Below are 16,767 nucleotides of genomic sequence, written 5' to 3'. Positions count from 1 at the left end.
CACCAGCTGCTAAATGATGCAAGAGAACTGCCAGTGTCATGCTGCTATGGAGTTTTATTGCCAGCAATTTCTTGTGTTTGGCTAACTTGACAGAGATCTCTAGAGGTATGTTATCTTGTCCTCTCTGTAGCCTTTGAAAGCAATCAAATAAATGGCTTGTACTTCTCCAGGCAGAAACCTGTGCATACTTTGTGGTATACATGGAAATTCTGCCTCCCCTCACTTCCCTCTCCAATCCCTGATATGTGTAATTTTTGTATAAAAACACAGCTGTAAAACCTCCCAGTAGGTTAAGAAATACAAGTAGGTGGCTTAAAAACTAGTATTTTATGAACAGACAACGAGATTCATCGGACCTGTTGCTGCAAATAACACGACACAGAATCTGTTCTCAAGTGAGTCTGGCCAAGGTCCTGACAAGGGAAACTAAAACCCATCTGTGTGAGGCCCGTGTTCCTACGCAGTGACAGACAGGGCCACTGTGTCACACTCCCATGCAATGCCAACTGTGGGTATGACCATGGCTTCTTAGATATTGGATCTGTATTGATAAAGGCAAGTGGGCAGGAGCAAATACTTTTACAAGATTGTAAGTCACCAGCTGGTACTCAAGACTTTTCAACATTTGGAGGAAGGAAAAAACCTTCCCGGTGACAGGAATTTATAACCATTCCCAGATGGCAGCCTCAAGGGGCGTGCAGTTCCTGGAGGGCTACGAGAAGGTGGAGAATGAGTTGATGTCACTGCATTTGTAGTTTCAGGCTGCCTGTGTCCATTTGGAGGGTTCTTTTGTGGAGAAGCAAGGTGTTGCTCAATAGACAGGTCCTTTAGTTCCAGCTTATCTGCACTTTCTTCTTTGCTGTGGCGCGGAGATAAACTGAGCAAGCTGAGAACATCTTTCTTACACGTCATTGTTCCAGGAGCTCCTCGGAGAATCTTTATTGGGCCAGTGGAGTGATGGGGAGTGCTTTGCCAGAACATCTTTAAGTTGTGAATCGCTTGCACTTTTTCATCAATGGCAGCCATTTTTAATTTGTCTATGTCTGGGGCATCAGCTGGACTTGAGCGCGCAGAACCAGCTGAGGAGTAAGAAAGCGCAGGAGATGGAGTGCTGCCACCAGGAGACTGATGCCCTGAGCTTGGAGAGATATTTCTGGGTGACTTAGAAATATGAGCACTGTAGGGAGAGCTGGGGTACTTGAGTTTAAAGTGAGGCTGCTCAGTTAAGGACCCATGTGAATCACAGCTTGGAGATGGCTGCCCACTGTATTGGCCTGGGCCTTCTTTGTTTGACATCTCCGATGTCGTAGGGCTATTATAGCCAGAACTCACTTTCTGAAGGGATGAACTCCTTGTTGGAGGCTTTGGTTTAATTGCAAGAGGTGAAGACTGATTCTTCTGACCAGAACTGACTGGCCGACTGAATGCACTGGTCTCTGAAGATCTGAATGCAGAGGCACCTGCTGGGGTCGAAGCCCCATCATCCAAATTGTTGCTCTTGCTTATTTGGCTGCTGCTTCTCTGAAGACGTTCAACAGCAATGAGGTGACTCTGAGTTTCTTCCAGAATTTTTTGGGCCAACTCTTGTGGATCAAGCTTTGGATTACTGTCCTCCTGGGATTTGACAGTGCTGTCAGTCTCAGTGCTAGACTGGTCAGATTCCCCAGTATCAGAACTTGCAAGTTTCCCAACTTTTTGGAAAGGTGAATTTGGACTGGGAATAAGAGTAATTTTAACAGGAGAATTTGGGGTACTTATGCTCCCTTTGGAGTTGACAGACTGTTTAACGCCTCCAGTCTGACCAGTTTTGGGCTGTTTGTGATCAGGGGAATATCTTGGTTTTACGTTTTCTTGGTAACTGGCCAAAGGCTCGTTGCTGATTATAGAAAACCCTTCATACTCTTCCTCATCTTTGCTGGTTACAGTGTTGGTTTGAGGTGACAACTGGCTCTGTACAGCAGACCTATGCGGATAGATGTTCTTGGGCCTCTCATAGTCCTGGCGTCCTCTATGTCCCACACCATCTGGCATGCTCTCTGGCTTGGAAACAAAACTCATGGAAGAAGCAATGGAGCTCAGGCTATACACAGAAATGGCATCTGATGCAATGCTGTCTGGACAAGTAGGAGAGAAGGGAGGGTTTTGATACTGGGGTACAGGGTTGGAAATAGACTGAGCAGAAGCCAGTGACTCTAGCGATGAGGAACTGTCCAGGCTAAGGCGCTTAGGCAGCTCTGTAGAATCTAAAAAAAGAAAAATAATAATATATACAAGCATGCCCCTAGATACACAGTAAAATCAAACAAAACCAGGTAACATTCTTATCAGAATTAAGAGGAAACGCTACAAAACATGCACTCAGTCTCTATGCTACTTCAAAAAGCCCAGCTACTACTTAGGTGAGGAAAAAAAACATGCACAGCCCAGGTAATGCACAGGCAGGAACCTCAGTCCAGGTATCCTAGATAAAACTTGTCAATTCATTATCATTTTATATCTCAGAAACAATCTGTCAGACATCCTCCACTTGCTAGACTCTATTCCCAGCTTTGGCTGCAGCCAAGACTTAGTGTTTGTTTCCCAAAAAAACATTTGTTGCAGCTGTTGTATGATGTATGGTCTGCATGACACGTGTGTGATGATGTATGTATGATCTCTGCAAAAGGCAAGAGTGTGAAATTCCAACAGAAGCCATCAAATCATCAGATGATATAGGAGCAAAAACTACTGTAAGTAGCTTTACCAAAAAGTGCCAGCAAGGATTGTAGAGCAAAGTGCATGGTCCTCCTATTAGCTTGTTTCCCAGTTTTCAGAATCACCTCCTCTTGGCCAACTTCACAAAGGTCAAAACCTGTAACGGAATACGGAGCAGAAAATCATACTTCACAGAACGGTCCAATGTCTTAAACAAGTGATCTTATTTAGAACACAAATAGAACAAAAAGATATGAGATCCTGCAGTGTCCTGGAATGATGACTCTTCACCTACAATGCACAGTTTGTTGGTTTGTTTTTATTACTGTGTAGTGTACCCTCTCCCGTAGGCCTTGGGAGCTTCACGGAGCGTGAACACATGCACATGAACAAATCACTCCTGTCCAAACTGACAGACAAAATGCGCAGCCAGTACTTTTTTAGTTGCGAATTATTTGGAATTGTCAGAGAATGGAACGTTAAACACATCTCAGGGACAGTGTCCCACGTGCCCCTACCATTCATCACTAATCCAAAGATTTCTCACAGAAATGGGTCTGAAGCAGAGCACAGACCTTGAATCTAGCAAATGACGGCTGGGCTGCAGGAGGCACGACTGTGTGTGAGAAATTATTCCTGGCTTTTATGAGCTCCTCAAGCAGTCTTCTTGGATGTTTCTTTTTGCAGCATTGCCTCTTCCCTGCAATGCCCTTTTACTAACGATAAGCAAGGTCCAAGCTGGAAGAAAATCTAGTTTGATATTTAGTTCTCATCTGCCTTTTCTGCAGGATGTAGAACCTGGTACATACTATCACCCTGGTATGTCCTACCCTTGCCCAGTGCACAGGTTTTCCTGCCAAAGGAATGACCGGTTCACTTCAGGTAGAAGGCCAGAAGCAAACGCAAAAGTATATATTATGAATAAGAAGTGAACAGGATCTGGAAATAGAAACTGAAATTAAACCAACTTGACAGCACCAAGCTGCTGTCAGCCCCGAAATCCATGATCTGCTGACTCAGGCAATGTTTTGGTGCATCACAGAAAATTGCACCTTACCACCAGCCAACGAGCGAGCAAGAGAGCTCTGTGCACGTGAACTGGCAGAGACGTACTGAGCAGACATGCACAGACCACACAGACGAGCTGTGAGTCACGTCACTACTTCAAGCCACTGTATGGGACACTAGCAGTAGTTTTAGGAAGATAATGGAAAGAAGTGTTTTCCTACCTAGAGCTGCCAGGAACTCATGACAGCCAGGTAGCCTCCAGAGCTGGACACTGATGGAAACCTGGATTGGTGCAGAGGAGAAATCTTGCTCCTTCTCGCCTGCCTGAAGTTGAACCAGGACTTGATGCAGCTGAAGATAACAATACAAACATTAGCCATTCCTTACAAATCACATCACTGCTTTTCCAACAGTCACAGCTAAGGAAATCTACAGCAAACAACCCTTTCCCTGTACACTCATATATTCAGCTGCTGCTCCTGAGCAGAACAGTGAGATGAAAAGGTGTGGACAGAGGGACAGTCCAGGGACAGCAACAATGAACAAACCTGAACAGCAGCAAAGGTAGGGACAGAAGAGGGGTGAGGGTTGGGGGGTGTGGCCAGTGGAAACTAAGCAAGAAAGCAGCACAGCACAAAGCTCCGTGAAGTGAAAGAAAAGGCAAGAGATACTTTGGGGCTGCTCACAGAAATGTACTAAAGCCCATTCAATGACCGAGACATACTCCTTATGCAAATTCCAAGAAACTCATTCTCAGCATTTAACTGGGCAGAACAAGTCATATGAAACCATGGAAGACTTTCCCAATACCTTCATGGCCTCCAGGAAAGAAGTTTCTCAACTGTGCCCAAGGGACAGGAGTAGCAAAGTAGAGAAAAAAAATGTGTTTATGAAGATCTGACACAAATTAAGGTGCCAGGATGCCATGTAATTCAAAAAACACAGCTAGGGCAGGAAGGATGGAAAGCCATTAATCAGCCAACCTCAAGACCACCCATCTCTTGCAACCCATAAAAGCTTACAGAGTCTTTTTCCACAGTAGCACTATGGAGCAAATTCCAGGCCTGAAAGCAGCTTGAAGACACTACTCTGCAGCGCAGGGAAACGGGCCTGCAGTGTCCAAGGTATTTTATCCTGCATAGCAGTGTCATTCCCCAGTGCATGTAATACTCACCATTCCCACCATATTTTTAACAGCCTTCGGGCAGCAGATAACAAGAAAGGAAAAGAGAGGAGAAAAGAAAGAACACAGGTTATTCTGTGCTACAAAATGCCTGTGAGAGATAGGGAACCCTGCAGTGACACATCCACATGCAAACCAACATCCTGACTGCAAGATGCTCTATCCAGAGAAAGAAGGGAGCAATGGAAATGGCTTGAGCTGTGAATCAGGAGTCCAACAGCGTGGGAACAGGCAGCTGGAATCTGGGAGCGCCCAGCTCATTACAATCAACTCAGACACTTAGCAGGCAGATACTCAGGCCAACCCACACTCTGGCAGAAAGCTGAACATAAAACAAGCCCTTCTCTTGTTTTCTCTGGGATACACTATTGGCACTTAATGCAGTCAGCAATCCCTAACTTTCCCTTGCACATGTCGTAGTACTGAAGTTCTCTCCTTTGTGGTTCCTGCCTTCTGTTTTGCACTAAAAATAAGCATTTTCTATCCTGAGCAAAAGATCAGGCTCCTTGCCCTGCTGCTTCCCTAATGCCAAGAGCACCTGCTCCCTTATGGTGCCCGTCATCCATGCGGGAAAGACAGTTAGCAACACCCGCTGCCTGAACTGTCAGTCATTACGCTCCAGTTTTGAACAAAGTCTTCTCTCCTTTGGGACAGGCAGAGCTTTAGCTGCTCACCAACTGAACTGCTGAGAGGAAGGAGGGAAAATAAGCAAGTAACCACAGAGGAAGGGAGAGCTAAGTTGAAAAACCCTAACTTGTAACTGGATAGACTCTTGTGCAAACGGAAATGCTGCCTGGCATTTAGGCTACAGAAGAACATTTGCAAAAACAATGCAACAGTCCTGCCAGTATTTATGGCACGGGGCAGCTGAGGAAGTGGTACGTGCATTTTTTGTTAGTTGTGTACAGCCATCTGAATGTTTTTCCTTGGGTGATTTAATTATCTGAGGCAAGAAGACAATCATGAAGTAATCTCATGGACACTGTAACACATTCCGATCCATCCAAATGTCTTCTACTCAGCACATCCCTTCTACTCTGGGCCTCCCTCTGGTGGCAACGAGGGAAAAATAACCCTGCTACTCAAAGAAGTATCAGGGACTGCCAAAAGAGCCAAGGCAAGAAAGTAAAATGCCCAAAAGGACAAGCCATTAGAAATATCTCACGTGTTACTGCAGATCATAACAATAAACCCTTCCCTTGAAGCAGACTCAGCCTAATGGATAGACAAAGCAAGCTTCTCAGTGGCTAACAGCAAAGCTGGGGCTGTTATTCTGCATTTTGTGCAGAGAGACTCAACATGATAGAATGAAGGGGAGCCCTCTGAAGCTACACAGAGATAACCCCAGCTGCCCACCACGGTACTTCTCTAGAACACTTTTGCATGGGGAAAAGGGAAAAGAAAGTGAGCTATAGGCCCATTCACTATGTGTAGTGTGTTCACTTACTAGAGCAGACAAATGATCAAGACAAACCTCCTTAGAGGAGCAACCAGGACAGTAAGAAACACGTAATGGAAAGCCAGCCAGGCTGGTGGTGCACAGAAAGGTTAGGTTAGGCTAGGCATGCTAAAAAGACTGGGGAGAGGGAGGAATGTGAAGGAGGTTGGGGGGAGCAGGGAGGAGTCCCATAGCCACAGGTGGCACTGCCTTTCTCTTAAAGCCTGTGAATCCTTTCAGCAGAGCTATGAGCAGACACACCAGGCTCCGTAAGTTTTCTGACAGGCCTTGCATTGTCTAAAGTTAATTATACCTTGGGACTTTGGTAATTGCAGTGGACAAAGACCAGCCAACATGGGCCCTAGACAGGATGGCCAAATAGCAATTAGTGGTTCTGCCATTCATTTCCCACATTTTGCTTCCCCCTCACTGCAGTAGGTATCGTATTTTCACTTCTGTCATTGAATCGGGAGACCCAAGGCCATGCAGCCCAGTAACACACCTGCCTTTTTCTCTTCTGGACAAGCACTTTCATTCATACGAACAGACAAGAATTTCAACCCTGAAGTCTCCTACCAAGCTCTGGGTTGATAAACCAGGACATAAACCAGTCTGTGCATTTCTGAATTTACTGACCTGGGAAGCACCTGCAAAGCGGTACTGGAGGAAAACCTCCCAACTCACCCTGTTGATCAGCTGTTCTCCTGTTTCTGAAGCTGTGATAAGTTTACAAAGTGCCTGAAGTGCAGGGTTAGGCAAACCTGAAAAACATCATCAGAAACAGGGATTGTTCAGTACCTGTTTCTTGACTGCTAGAAATGCAACATCCTGAACAGAACACAGACTCAGCTAATTCCTAAAACCTCTCCCCCACATCACTGAACAGTTCTGGAAACAGCAGCAACTTCCAGAAAGGAAAAGGTTCTTCCGCTTTGCATCTGATTATACATTTTCTGACTGAGAGGTGGGAGAAAGGAATAGTCACATCGTGCTTCTCAGATAGTGGACCCAGTAGTAAATGATTCCTATCTTTGACAAAATTTTCATAAACATTTACTTCTAGAATCTCTACCCTGTTAAATACTTTTATTTCATTGATGCAAATCATCACCATTTTACAGGTTTGCATCAAAGGCAGGGAAAGGTTGGTGCCTGCTTGGACAAATGAGGACAGAGCCCATAGCTGGCCTGCTCCTTACCTAGAAGGGACTGCATGGTGGTGCTGCACTGCTGTAGCCGGTCGCCAGGGTCAGAGGTCGGGAAGAACACTGCTGCTGGGAGACCACTGGCTGGAGGGTCCAACCGAAATCCTACCGCAGTGAGTAGTGCCTGCCAGCCTGGAATGCCACCAACTTTATTCTCCACACTTTGTTGGGAGGTATACATGGAGTTGTGCTGCCCATTCTGGATTCGCTGTAATGATTTCTCCACCTTCGGGGAAAATACAGCACCAGCTTATCTTGTAAGAGATTTTTACTAACTGCCTCTGTTTACACAGTGAAGAGGCAGGGACAGTAGGCTGAGAGAGAGAAAACCCAGTGTTGAACCTGGCCCATCTTACACGGGAGGATGTCAGTGCCTTTGAAAACAGGGGCTCCAGCACCTCAGCACTCACAGCTGTAAAATCACTATGATGTCAGTATCCTCTGGGATGCTGGGGAAAATAATGCCACAGGACACTAAGTACCAGTTTGATTGTGAGAGTTTCCTACAAGCCTAGCAGCTGCCTTTCTCCCCCAAAAGATGACTCATGTTCAGGTTCCACTCTCTCACATACACTGCTTGTTAAAAGGCAAGAGGCTGCAGCTATATAGTAAACAGTAAAGAGAGATGTGTGTCCACAAAACCCAGCAACTGGGATGACTAACAATATTCACAAGTTTCCATCATCCCAGGGATATTCCACATTCCCACGGGACCACAGAAGACACATTGGAAAGAAAAGTATTAAAAGTCACGAGAGATTATTCTAGCCATCTGGCAGTTTGGCTTCAGTCCTGCTGCTCCCCTACAAGAGGCTGCTGGCACATATGGGGACAAAAGTGCCTCTTATCTTTCAAGCACACAAAGAGACAGCAGTCACTGTGCTCTGCATCTCCATGACTGCAACGTTTGCAGCTATTTTCTTGTAGAAACAATTAACCTCAATGATTATCTCACGTTTAAAGCAGAGACCCAATTCAACAGCTAAGGGGGGATTTTGTCACAATATAAGGCAAGACTTGGCTTACTTTGCCTCTTTTTGCTCTGGACACTCCATCAGGTGTCCCAGTCATTTCATACCAACCCAGAGTTCTCACAAGAGAAAACTTATGGTAAGGGAGAAGGGTTGAAAGCATATATTCCCACTGTGAGTGGCAATATCAGGGTGTGTAGCCATTTTTCATCATTGTCAGGTATATACCCACAGGTACCATTACCTCACAACTACATGGGCTACAATGCCCCTCCCAATGCCTGCTGGGTGTGGTAGGGTTTCCTTTCTCTTACCAGATGTAGCAGGACACGCAGAGCATCTCGTGCCCTTTCAGGGTGCTGCAGAATCTCAGTCAGGGCCTGTCCTACTAGTGAAGAAGGGCTGTTCAGCTTCATATCACTCCCAATAAGCATGAAGCCTGCAGGATGCAGAATAAGACAGGCTCAATCTCCTTTCTTTACAGAAATCGTTAAAAACAGAAGCAGATATCCTCTGCCTCTCAGACTGATGGAACAATGGTTTACTGCACCCTGCAGAATTATATTCTTGCCCCAGAGCAGCTGCCCACTCCCTGCTCGGTCCCATAGACTTAACTTCCAGAAAGGTTCTAGATGCTTCTTACTGTCCTCCTCTATCAAATCAACAGTGTTTTCCTGTTGAAGCAAGCAGAAGAACACTGTATTGCAGCTCAACTTGTCCTAGCATGCTCCCTGTCTCCTTTACAGTAGCAGAGATCAATAGATGCTAAACAGTGCTCACAGAAACAGAAAACAGCTTTCCCTGTCTTGGTCAGAAACCTGTCTTGACTTATGCACCATCTAAACGCAAGATTCTCCAAATGTCAGCACAAGGAGCTCTGCCTGCCCCTTCTTATCCCCTGCAGCAAGGTCTGCAGCTGCCTGTCCTCACTCCAGTGCTCTATGTGAGACACCATCAAGAGTTAAAGGTGAAAGTTGGTGATTGCGTGTAATGAAACTGCTAGCACCACTCCTTGCTTAACTCAAACAATTTGGCATAAGAGCACTTCCTAGAAACCCTGTCTTGTTTGCCAAAAAATACATTCTTCCTACCTGCCCAGTTGGACGGATGGGAGAACTGCTTGCTGCTCTGTACAGTTTTCATCGCTTCTCCAAGGGCTGCACTGGCTTTCATCCCATTTAAGAGGGAGGAATAGAAGGCATGCACAAACATTTTGGAAGCAGCCACAGGAACAGGCCAGAGTGACACCAGGACACACTGAGCCCCAGCAGCCAGGAATGCTCTTGTCAAGCCAATTACTCCATCAGCAGTGACTTTGCTGCTGGATTCTTGGTAAGAGCCAAGAACCACTAATTTGACAGGAAGCCGCAGATCCAGGACATCAGCTGCTGTAAGCAGAAACTCCTGAAGAGGAGGGCAGTCTGAGATGCTCTCCACATCACTGGCATCATCCTGCATCCGAAGGGATTCTGGGATTGTGTAAGGGTTCCCAAAAGAACTTTTGCTGCTGGCTGGATTGCTGTCAGTATTGGGTGTCAAGACCAAAGCAGCCAGTTTCCAGGAGACATGAGTTGCAAAATGAACACATTCTGCCTGAGTGAGGGCACTCATGACCCTCTCTTTTGTTGCTGCACTGCCAACTAAGGGCTGGCAGCCAAGTAACTCCGATACCATATATGCTTCCTCTTCTGCAGATGGCATAGGCCCCCATAGCCACCTGTCCATAACTGCTGAAGGGAGCTTGGGATTTCCTATGACAGCTGCCATTGAGGTAGAACTGGAGTAAGCAGGAGTATTCTTCCTCGAGTGGGACTACAGAGAGAAAGAGAAAATGGGGTTCAAAGAGCTGTTTGTTATGGTGCTGGTAATAAAATATCCTGTCTCTCTGGCTCTAAACATAAGTCTGGTTGTCACAATTACAAAAAAAAAAACAAAAAAAAAACCCCAAACCAACTTTCTATTTCTTTAGTTTCTTCCATTTAACTATTCCAAGGAATAATTCCAAATGCGTCCAGTCAGGTTCTATCCCCATGTCTTCAGTGAACAGACAAATAAGAATAGAAAGCAACAGACTTACCTCAGGTCCCTTTGAGGACTGTAGCAGTGCTGAAAGCATGAACAAGATCCCACCTTCTCACCTTATGAGAAGACTACTTGTAATCACTCACTAACTGCTTTCTCACACCTGTATTTCAAGGGTCAGTATCACCACTGTCAGTGGCATGGTGCTGCACGCAACTGATTACCAGGGCCTGATACTGAATAGAAAAGCCTAATCCCCACATCAGTAACGCTGACAAGATCCAGACCCTTTTGCTGTTACAATGACTGTTTAACTCGGTGCAAGCCAAGACATGCAGCAGAACACTGCTCAGTAAGGAACTACGTCAGAATCTACTTCACAGCTGTGGTGCTCAGTGTGCTCGTTAGAACCAGGAGCACCTTGGGAAGGTCATACATTTGCAATTTCTGTTCTTTCGTTTGGCATAGCAGGACAGAGCTGCTGGTATTGTAGCATGTAGAGGAACTTGCACCCCACAGGAGAGGTCCTGTGGAGAGAGAGGTTTTATAAGGTAATACCAGACCTTGGAGCTGGGATTCAATGACTGGATCGATGGCACTGCAATGAGGCTGAAGCGCTCATAGAGGTACTCATTGGAGGAGCTGCCCTTCAGGAGAGCAAAAGGAATGAGGTACAGTTCTCCCTCTAGAACCAGTACCAGCTGGCGGTGGCGGCCAACAGGACCACTGGAATGCATCAAACCCTGAAAAGAAAAAGAGAGAGAATCAGCTTGGCCCTTTCACTCCATCAGTGCCCCATCCTGCGCTTCCCAAGCATCAGGCTCTAGTCTGACCCCACATCAGGTCTGAGAAGACTCACATCAGAATCGTGCTCTGTGTGAACAAAGACGCGTCGACAGGTGAACGCACATCGGCATTGGACAGATCTGTACGGCTGGACTGCTGCTCACCTGTGCACAAACAACCCCCTGGGGATGAACGAGCCTGAGCGCACTGACATCACTCCAGCCTCACCACGGTACAGCAACTCCTGCTCCAGCCTAAAAATCTTTGTTAACCCCAACCACCTACGTCTTGTCAATATTACCATCACCTTATCCTTTGAAAGAGAATACTCTTTCTGATACTGAGTTTCAAAATAGGAATTTCCTATATAAAAGCAAACGATCTACAGACAGATTGTGTGTACAACCTGCACATCAAGACACTTGACATTGTAATCAACTCAGAGTCACAAACGGGTTTGAACAGAAGTATCTTATGGATGGAGAAGTAAGGCAGAGAGATTAAGAAATAGGGAACATGCAGCTGGGCCCAAAAAGTGGCGACTGCTCCTGGTCCACGTAACCGTGGCAATTTCACTCTTAATTATCTAGTGTATCATAAAAATAATTAGTTATCACACCAGGAAAGAGTAATGTCAAAGCACTGAGATTTGCTCCAGCTTAAAAGCAGCACAGAAAAAAAAAGGTCTAAAGGACTCTCATGCAAAACAGCAGATTTCTACACCTTTAAGTTAGAGTAGCAGCCGTAGCTTGGCCTAGCAACTAAACCATTCATTTGAAAACAAAACTTTTAGCACAAGCTTGGATGACACAAAGTCCTCAACTTGACACAGTTTTGGAAATAAGCTGTTCTATTTCTGCCTAGACTGCTTGATGTTCCCAAAGGCAAGCTAACTTTGCAGTGCTCAATGCAGGACGGAGACAAAGACCTAATATGCAGGACTAGATCCTTGTCTCCATATTCTGAATTCTTTTGAGAATTTTCATTTTAAGCCATTTTAATTGTCATCAGATGTAGCAAACATCTGTTTTGACAGGAGAAAAACAGCTACTCAGGCTGCTCAGCAAATGAAGACAAAACTGCCTGACTCATTCCAACTGGATTTCTGAACTAGCTTCCAAAAGCCTTCAAACATTACCTCTTCCTGATGCAAATTCTGGGGCTTCAAGAGAACAGAAGTAAAGGAAGTATATTTTTCAAACACATGGCTTAAGAATAACCACCAAAACCTCTGAGGTGATAGCTAAATACATTCTTCTTGGAAGAAATAACATCCATGTTCTACCTCTTTTCTGTTATTTATCAAACATTACTCCCTTTAACATGGCTCCTATAGAGCACACTTATGTCAGCTGAGTCCCTATTTAACAGGGGAGAGAAGAATCATCGTTCTTTTTGCTGCCAACAGGGAACTACTAATACGAAAGGTCCAATGGAAACACAGACTTCTGAAACAAGACGAGCGCAGAAGTAATGTCAGAAAATCCTGAAGTGTGGACAGAAGATAATCAGACAGGGCAACAAAAAAGAAACACACAATTCTTCCTCTCCACCTCGTTAATTATTTGACAACTAACGTTAGTGAATTAAGGATACACTTCTTGCATATGTTCATCAGAAGTGTTCTACTTCGGCAGCTGACTAGAAGTGGTATCAACAGCAACATGCATCCCTTTTTTCCACCTCCCAGCACACCCAGCCACACCATCTGGGAAGACCAAGTGAAAACCACCATGCTTCAGATACAATCCCCAAGCTGCCTATTCTTGCTTTCACACATTGAGAGGCGATGTTGGTCAGTGAATCTCTACATTTGTCAGCACCAAAGGCTTACTCCTTCCATTGGTCCTATCAATAAGTCGTAGAGCGCACGGAGTGGGGGTTTGGTGAAGGAAGTCTGCCTCCTTGGAAGAGATGATGTTCCATCCTTAACAGGAGACACGGTACTGCTGAACAGACTGGTCATGCTCTGACAGCTCCTGCAGACAAAAGGCAAGTGAGAGGTTAGTTGCAGGAATCTGAGGTCCGCTACAGGTTGCCCTGACTTTGTAACACTGACGATGAGTCAGTCCCTGTCCATCGAGAGGACTCTGTTCTGTAAAATGCTTCACAGCAGGGCTTTATTCTCCTATTCAGCATCAGACCACAATGAACAAAGACATTCTAAAATCAGATCAGGAAATAAAAACTGTGCTTTCCCAATCTCATGCATTTCTAGTGCCCTGAATCCTGTGCTCAAAGCACATCCCTCTAGCAAATCCTGTCTGATATACCAGTAGAAGGGCAGGGCTACCTCTGCTTATCTTGGAGCCAGGGAGCTTGTAGAGCTTCAGTCCAAGCACAGCCGCCCTGACCTTCCCAAGAAGCAGCTATTTGCCAGCAGGCGGCACTCGCCAGCCTCACGCTGCAGGAAGCGCTTTTAACACACTAATTTATTGCAGGGAATAGGGGCTTGATTACTCTAATCAGCAGAGCCTCCTTCATCTTGGTTTCACAGCCAAGCAGCTCTAGATTTATTCCTTCACCACTCGGACTGCTTTTTATTAGAACAAAACCAAGGGAGTACCATAAATCTTTCACATCTCTTGCCTGTGTGCTTGTGTACACAGAGTGAGAAAATCCATAGGGGGAGGACGGACAGAGATCTCTTGTAGCAGGCAGAGCAGACCTGGGCCCTGGCCAGCCCACTCCCTCTCCTTCCAAACCAGTGCAAACAAAGGGCTCTCCAGGTGACCTGTCAGGCATCTGAGTCCAGGTGATTTCAGTGCGGCAAGAGGGAGATTTCTGAATCTTTTGGCCAAACACCCCCTTCTACAGAGCACCAGTGCTGGCTTCTTGGATGCTGCACTGATCATTTCTACTTTGCTCTTGCAATGTGGAGGGGTCCTCTGATTTCTGGAACAGTAAAATCTCTCATTTGGAAGCCTCTGCACAGACACCACAGTGCTGCTGATTTATAACCCTTTGTATAAGGCAGCCTGACCCGAAGCAAGCAGAGGAAACAGCACAAACTGTGACTCAGGACTGCCTGCATATATCAGCATTAACTCTGCTTCCGACCTTTGTCTTGGAAATGCAAGAACAAAGCAAGGATCCCACAGCAGCCTCAGGGGAAGGGGGAGAAAGACCCTGTCACACAAGCCTTGAGCTCAGGCTGATTCGGCCAACCAACAGCCTCAGCCCAGGCAGGAAGGAGGGGTTCATACCACAATCAGCCCAGAGCTGCTCTTGCCTTGGCACTCGCTAGGACTCTGGACAAGTTAAATACTACTCATGACCAAGCACAGTCGTTCTGGAGGGCTGAGAGTCAGACTTACTGCTGCAGTGGTCTGAGATCCTCAGGACAATGGATATCCACGAGGCCTGTCATTCTGCAAGCCCTCCTCAAAAGGGCCCTTCCCAGAGATGCAGCCCCAAATCCACATTCAGGGCCTTGACACACTCAAAATACCAAGCTGTGGGAAGCTCCAGAAAACATTCAGATATGAGCTTGCTGCAGACGCTTTCAAGGATCCACAATTACCTCCAGAACCCATCAGTGGTTGCACAAAACCCCCAGACCACCCAGCACACTCTGCCTGTGTGGTCTGTACTTGGGCAGCTGCAGCACTGCAGCCTGTATGGTAGAGAACCAGACAGACAAGAGGCCCTCCAGCCACCGCCTTCCTATCTGCCTTCCAAAGACCTTGCTTCCTCCTGGGCCAGCCAGCATCCCTGCTACTGCCCTGCTCTTCTGCTCCAGAGGGAGTCAGCTGCTCGGTTCTCCAGGACAAGCTGTCAGGCCCTAAGAGCTCTAAGGAGCAGAGAAAACAGAAGCTGCATAAGACATGAGCAACTGGGACTGTCTTGGGGGCTGTATCAGTGGCATCCACAGCTTAGACAGCTACTGCCCAGTACTGAGATCACTGCAGCATCCCTTCCGTGCTTCTTTCTCCTCCAAAGCTCCTTTCTTCTGAGAAGTTCCTTAAGTTAACTGACAAACCCCCACATTTTTGCTTTTCTAAGCAGAACTGCCAAAAAAATCATACTATTTTCTGCTTAAAAGCCAGGTTACTTGATGACAGCAGCCAGAGCATCCCAAACCAAGGGCTTCCTTTCAGTCACCCATTTGTAGCCAGACACAGAGCCAAACAGTCCCAGCATCTCCAGGGCCTTATTTTCTAACATGGGACCTTAACAGCATGTGCAATTCCTGTGCGTGAGGGAACTTGCACTGGCCCCAAGCCATGCAAACTCCCTTGAGGATTGCCAGCATTCAAGCACAAGATGTGAATCTGCATTCAGGCCCCACATGAGTTTTTTGAATGCCGGGCCTGCCTTGGCAGTGGGGAAGACAAACTTATTCTCAGCTCCAAGCAGGCCCTACTCCTCTTTGTCCCCTGCAGTGCAGAAGCCAAAGCAAACAGATGCCATACCTTCAATCACTGCTTGTGAGCCACAATTTCACCATCCTCTGAAGCACTAGAGCAGCAACAATCCACTCAACACTGACCTACAGCTACATGAACTCACTCCACTACTAGCTGGCAGAAAAGCCATTGCACAGAGGAGGTGAGCTGGAGTCCAGAGCTGTGAGATCACAGCTTGTGCTCTTGCTAACCATTTAATTCTGTTGCTTTACCAAAGCTTAAGAGCTCACAGTTTCTTGTTAGAGCTCTAGGTCAGTGCACAGAAATGCTGCCTGTTCCCATTTTATTTCTGAATCTGCTCTCTTCCACACAGATTTTCAGCTCCTTCCTTCCTGAAGCTTCAGGACTCTTGCTAGGATGTCTCCTTGTTGTCCCAAGCTCAGTGTGCTGCATGCCATGAGCCACACCACTCTCTACACAGCTTAATTATAAAGAACCACACAATATACCAAGAGGGCAGCTAATGTTTCCTACAGTGCCATTCTAGGTTCTGTAGCTTCCAGTTCTATCTTCTATGAGACTGGAGCAGACATTGAGTATGGGAGGTATTTGAAGGCTTGGGCAGGACCACAGCATCTGCTCTGAACTCAGGGCTCAGCAAGCTAAGTGCAAAACAGATGTGGCAGCAGTAGCTCTGCCACCAGAGCCCTCAGGATGCCCCTGTCCGCACACAAAGGCTGGGCAGGCTGGCAGGCAATACAGCAGTGTCAGTCCCATCAGTAGCAAGCTGCAGAGCTCTCCTGAGGGAGGGAGAAATTCTCACTGCACCACATGAACACAAAAGGATAGAAGGGAAATGCCTACGGGCCCCTCTGCTCAGAAGGGGAGAGTGCTGCACAGTACTAACATACGGACCTTACTCCTAAAAGAGATTCTTAATGTTCCCTGTACATCCATGCTGCGAAGAATGGATGGTTACTGCAACCATAACACAGCTCAGGGACATAGAGATAACTATGAGCAATGGCATTGACTACACCCTAAACTTGCAATTTAGAGAGAAGCCCATCACCAAGACATCTCATTCTGCTTGCTGATGCCAGCAGTGCAG

At 46.3% G+C, this 16,767-nt stretch overlaps 1 protein-coding gene across 1 annotated transcript in view; it reads right to left on the bottom strand.

The window, feature by feature from the left end:
• Positions 1 to 618: 618 nt before the first annotated feature.
• LOC104525584 (tetratricopeptide repeat protein 28) overlaps positions 619 to 16,767 on the bottom strand; it is a gene marked incomplete at its 5' end in the record, with an annotated part of 21,536 nt that continues 5,387 nt past the window's right edge. The window contains 10 exons of the mRNA XM_010168780.1: positions 619 to 2,243; positions 2,744 to 2,851; positions 3,924 to 4,053; positions 4,877 to 4,900; positions 7,008 to 7,084; positions 7,523 to 7,754; positions 8,814 to 8,938; positions 9,591 to 10,311; positions 11,085 to 11,264; positions 13,142 to 13,290. Of these exons, the coding sequence (XP_010167082.1) occupies positions 619 to 2,243; positions 2,744 to 2,851; positions 3,924 to 4,053; positions 4,877 to 4,900; positions 7,008 to 7,084; positions 7,523 to 7,754; positions 8,814 to 8,938; positions 9,591 to 10,311; positions 11,085 to 11,264; positions 13,142 to 13,290 (3,371 nt within the window). The remainder of the gene's footprint in view (positions 2,244 to 2,743; positions 2,852 to 3,923; positions 4,054 to 4,876; positions 4,901 to 7,007; positions 7,085 to 7,522; positions 7,755 to 8,813; positions 8,939 to 9,590; positions 10,312 to 11,084; positions 11,265 to 13,141; positions 13,291 to 16,767) is intronic.

The sequence above is a fragment of the Antrostomus carolinensis genome, unplaced genomic scaffold (genome assembly GCF_000700745.2).
Source record: "Antrostomus carolinensis isolate BGI_N321 unplaced genomic scaffold, ASM70074v2 scaffold55015, whole genome shotgun sequence".
NCBI lineage: Eukaryota > Metazoa > Chordata > Aves > Caprimulgiformes > Caprimulgidae > Antrostomus > Antrostomus carolinensis.
Note: the sequence above shows the minus strand (reverse complement) of the source record. Positions and strands in the feature narration are given on the sequence as shown.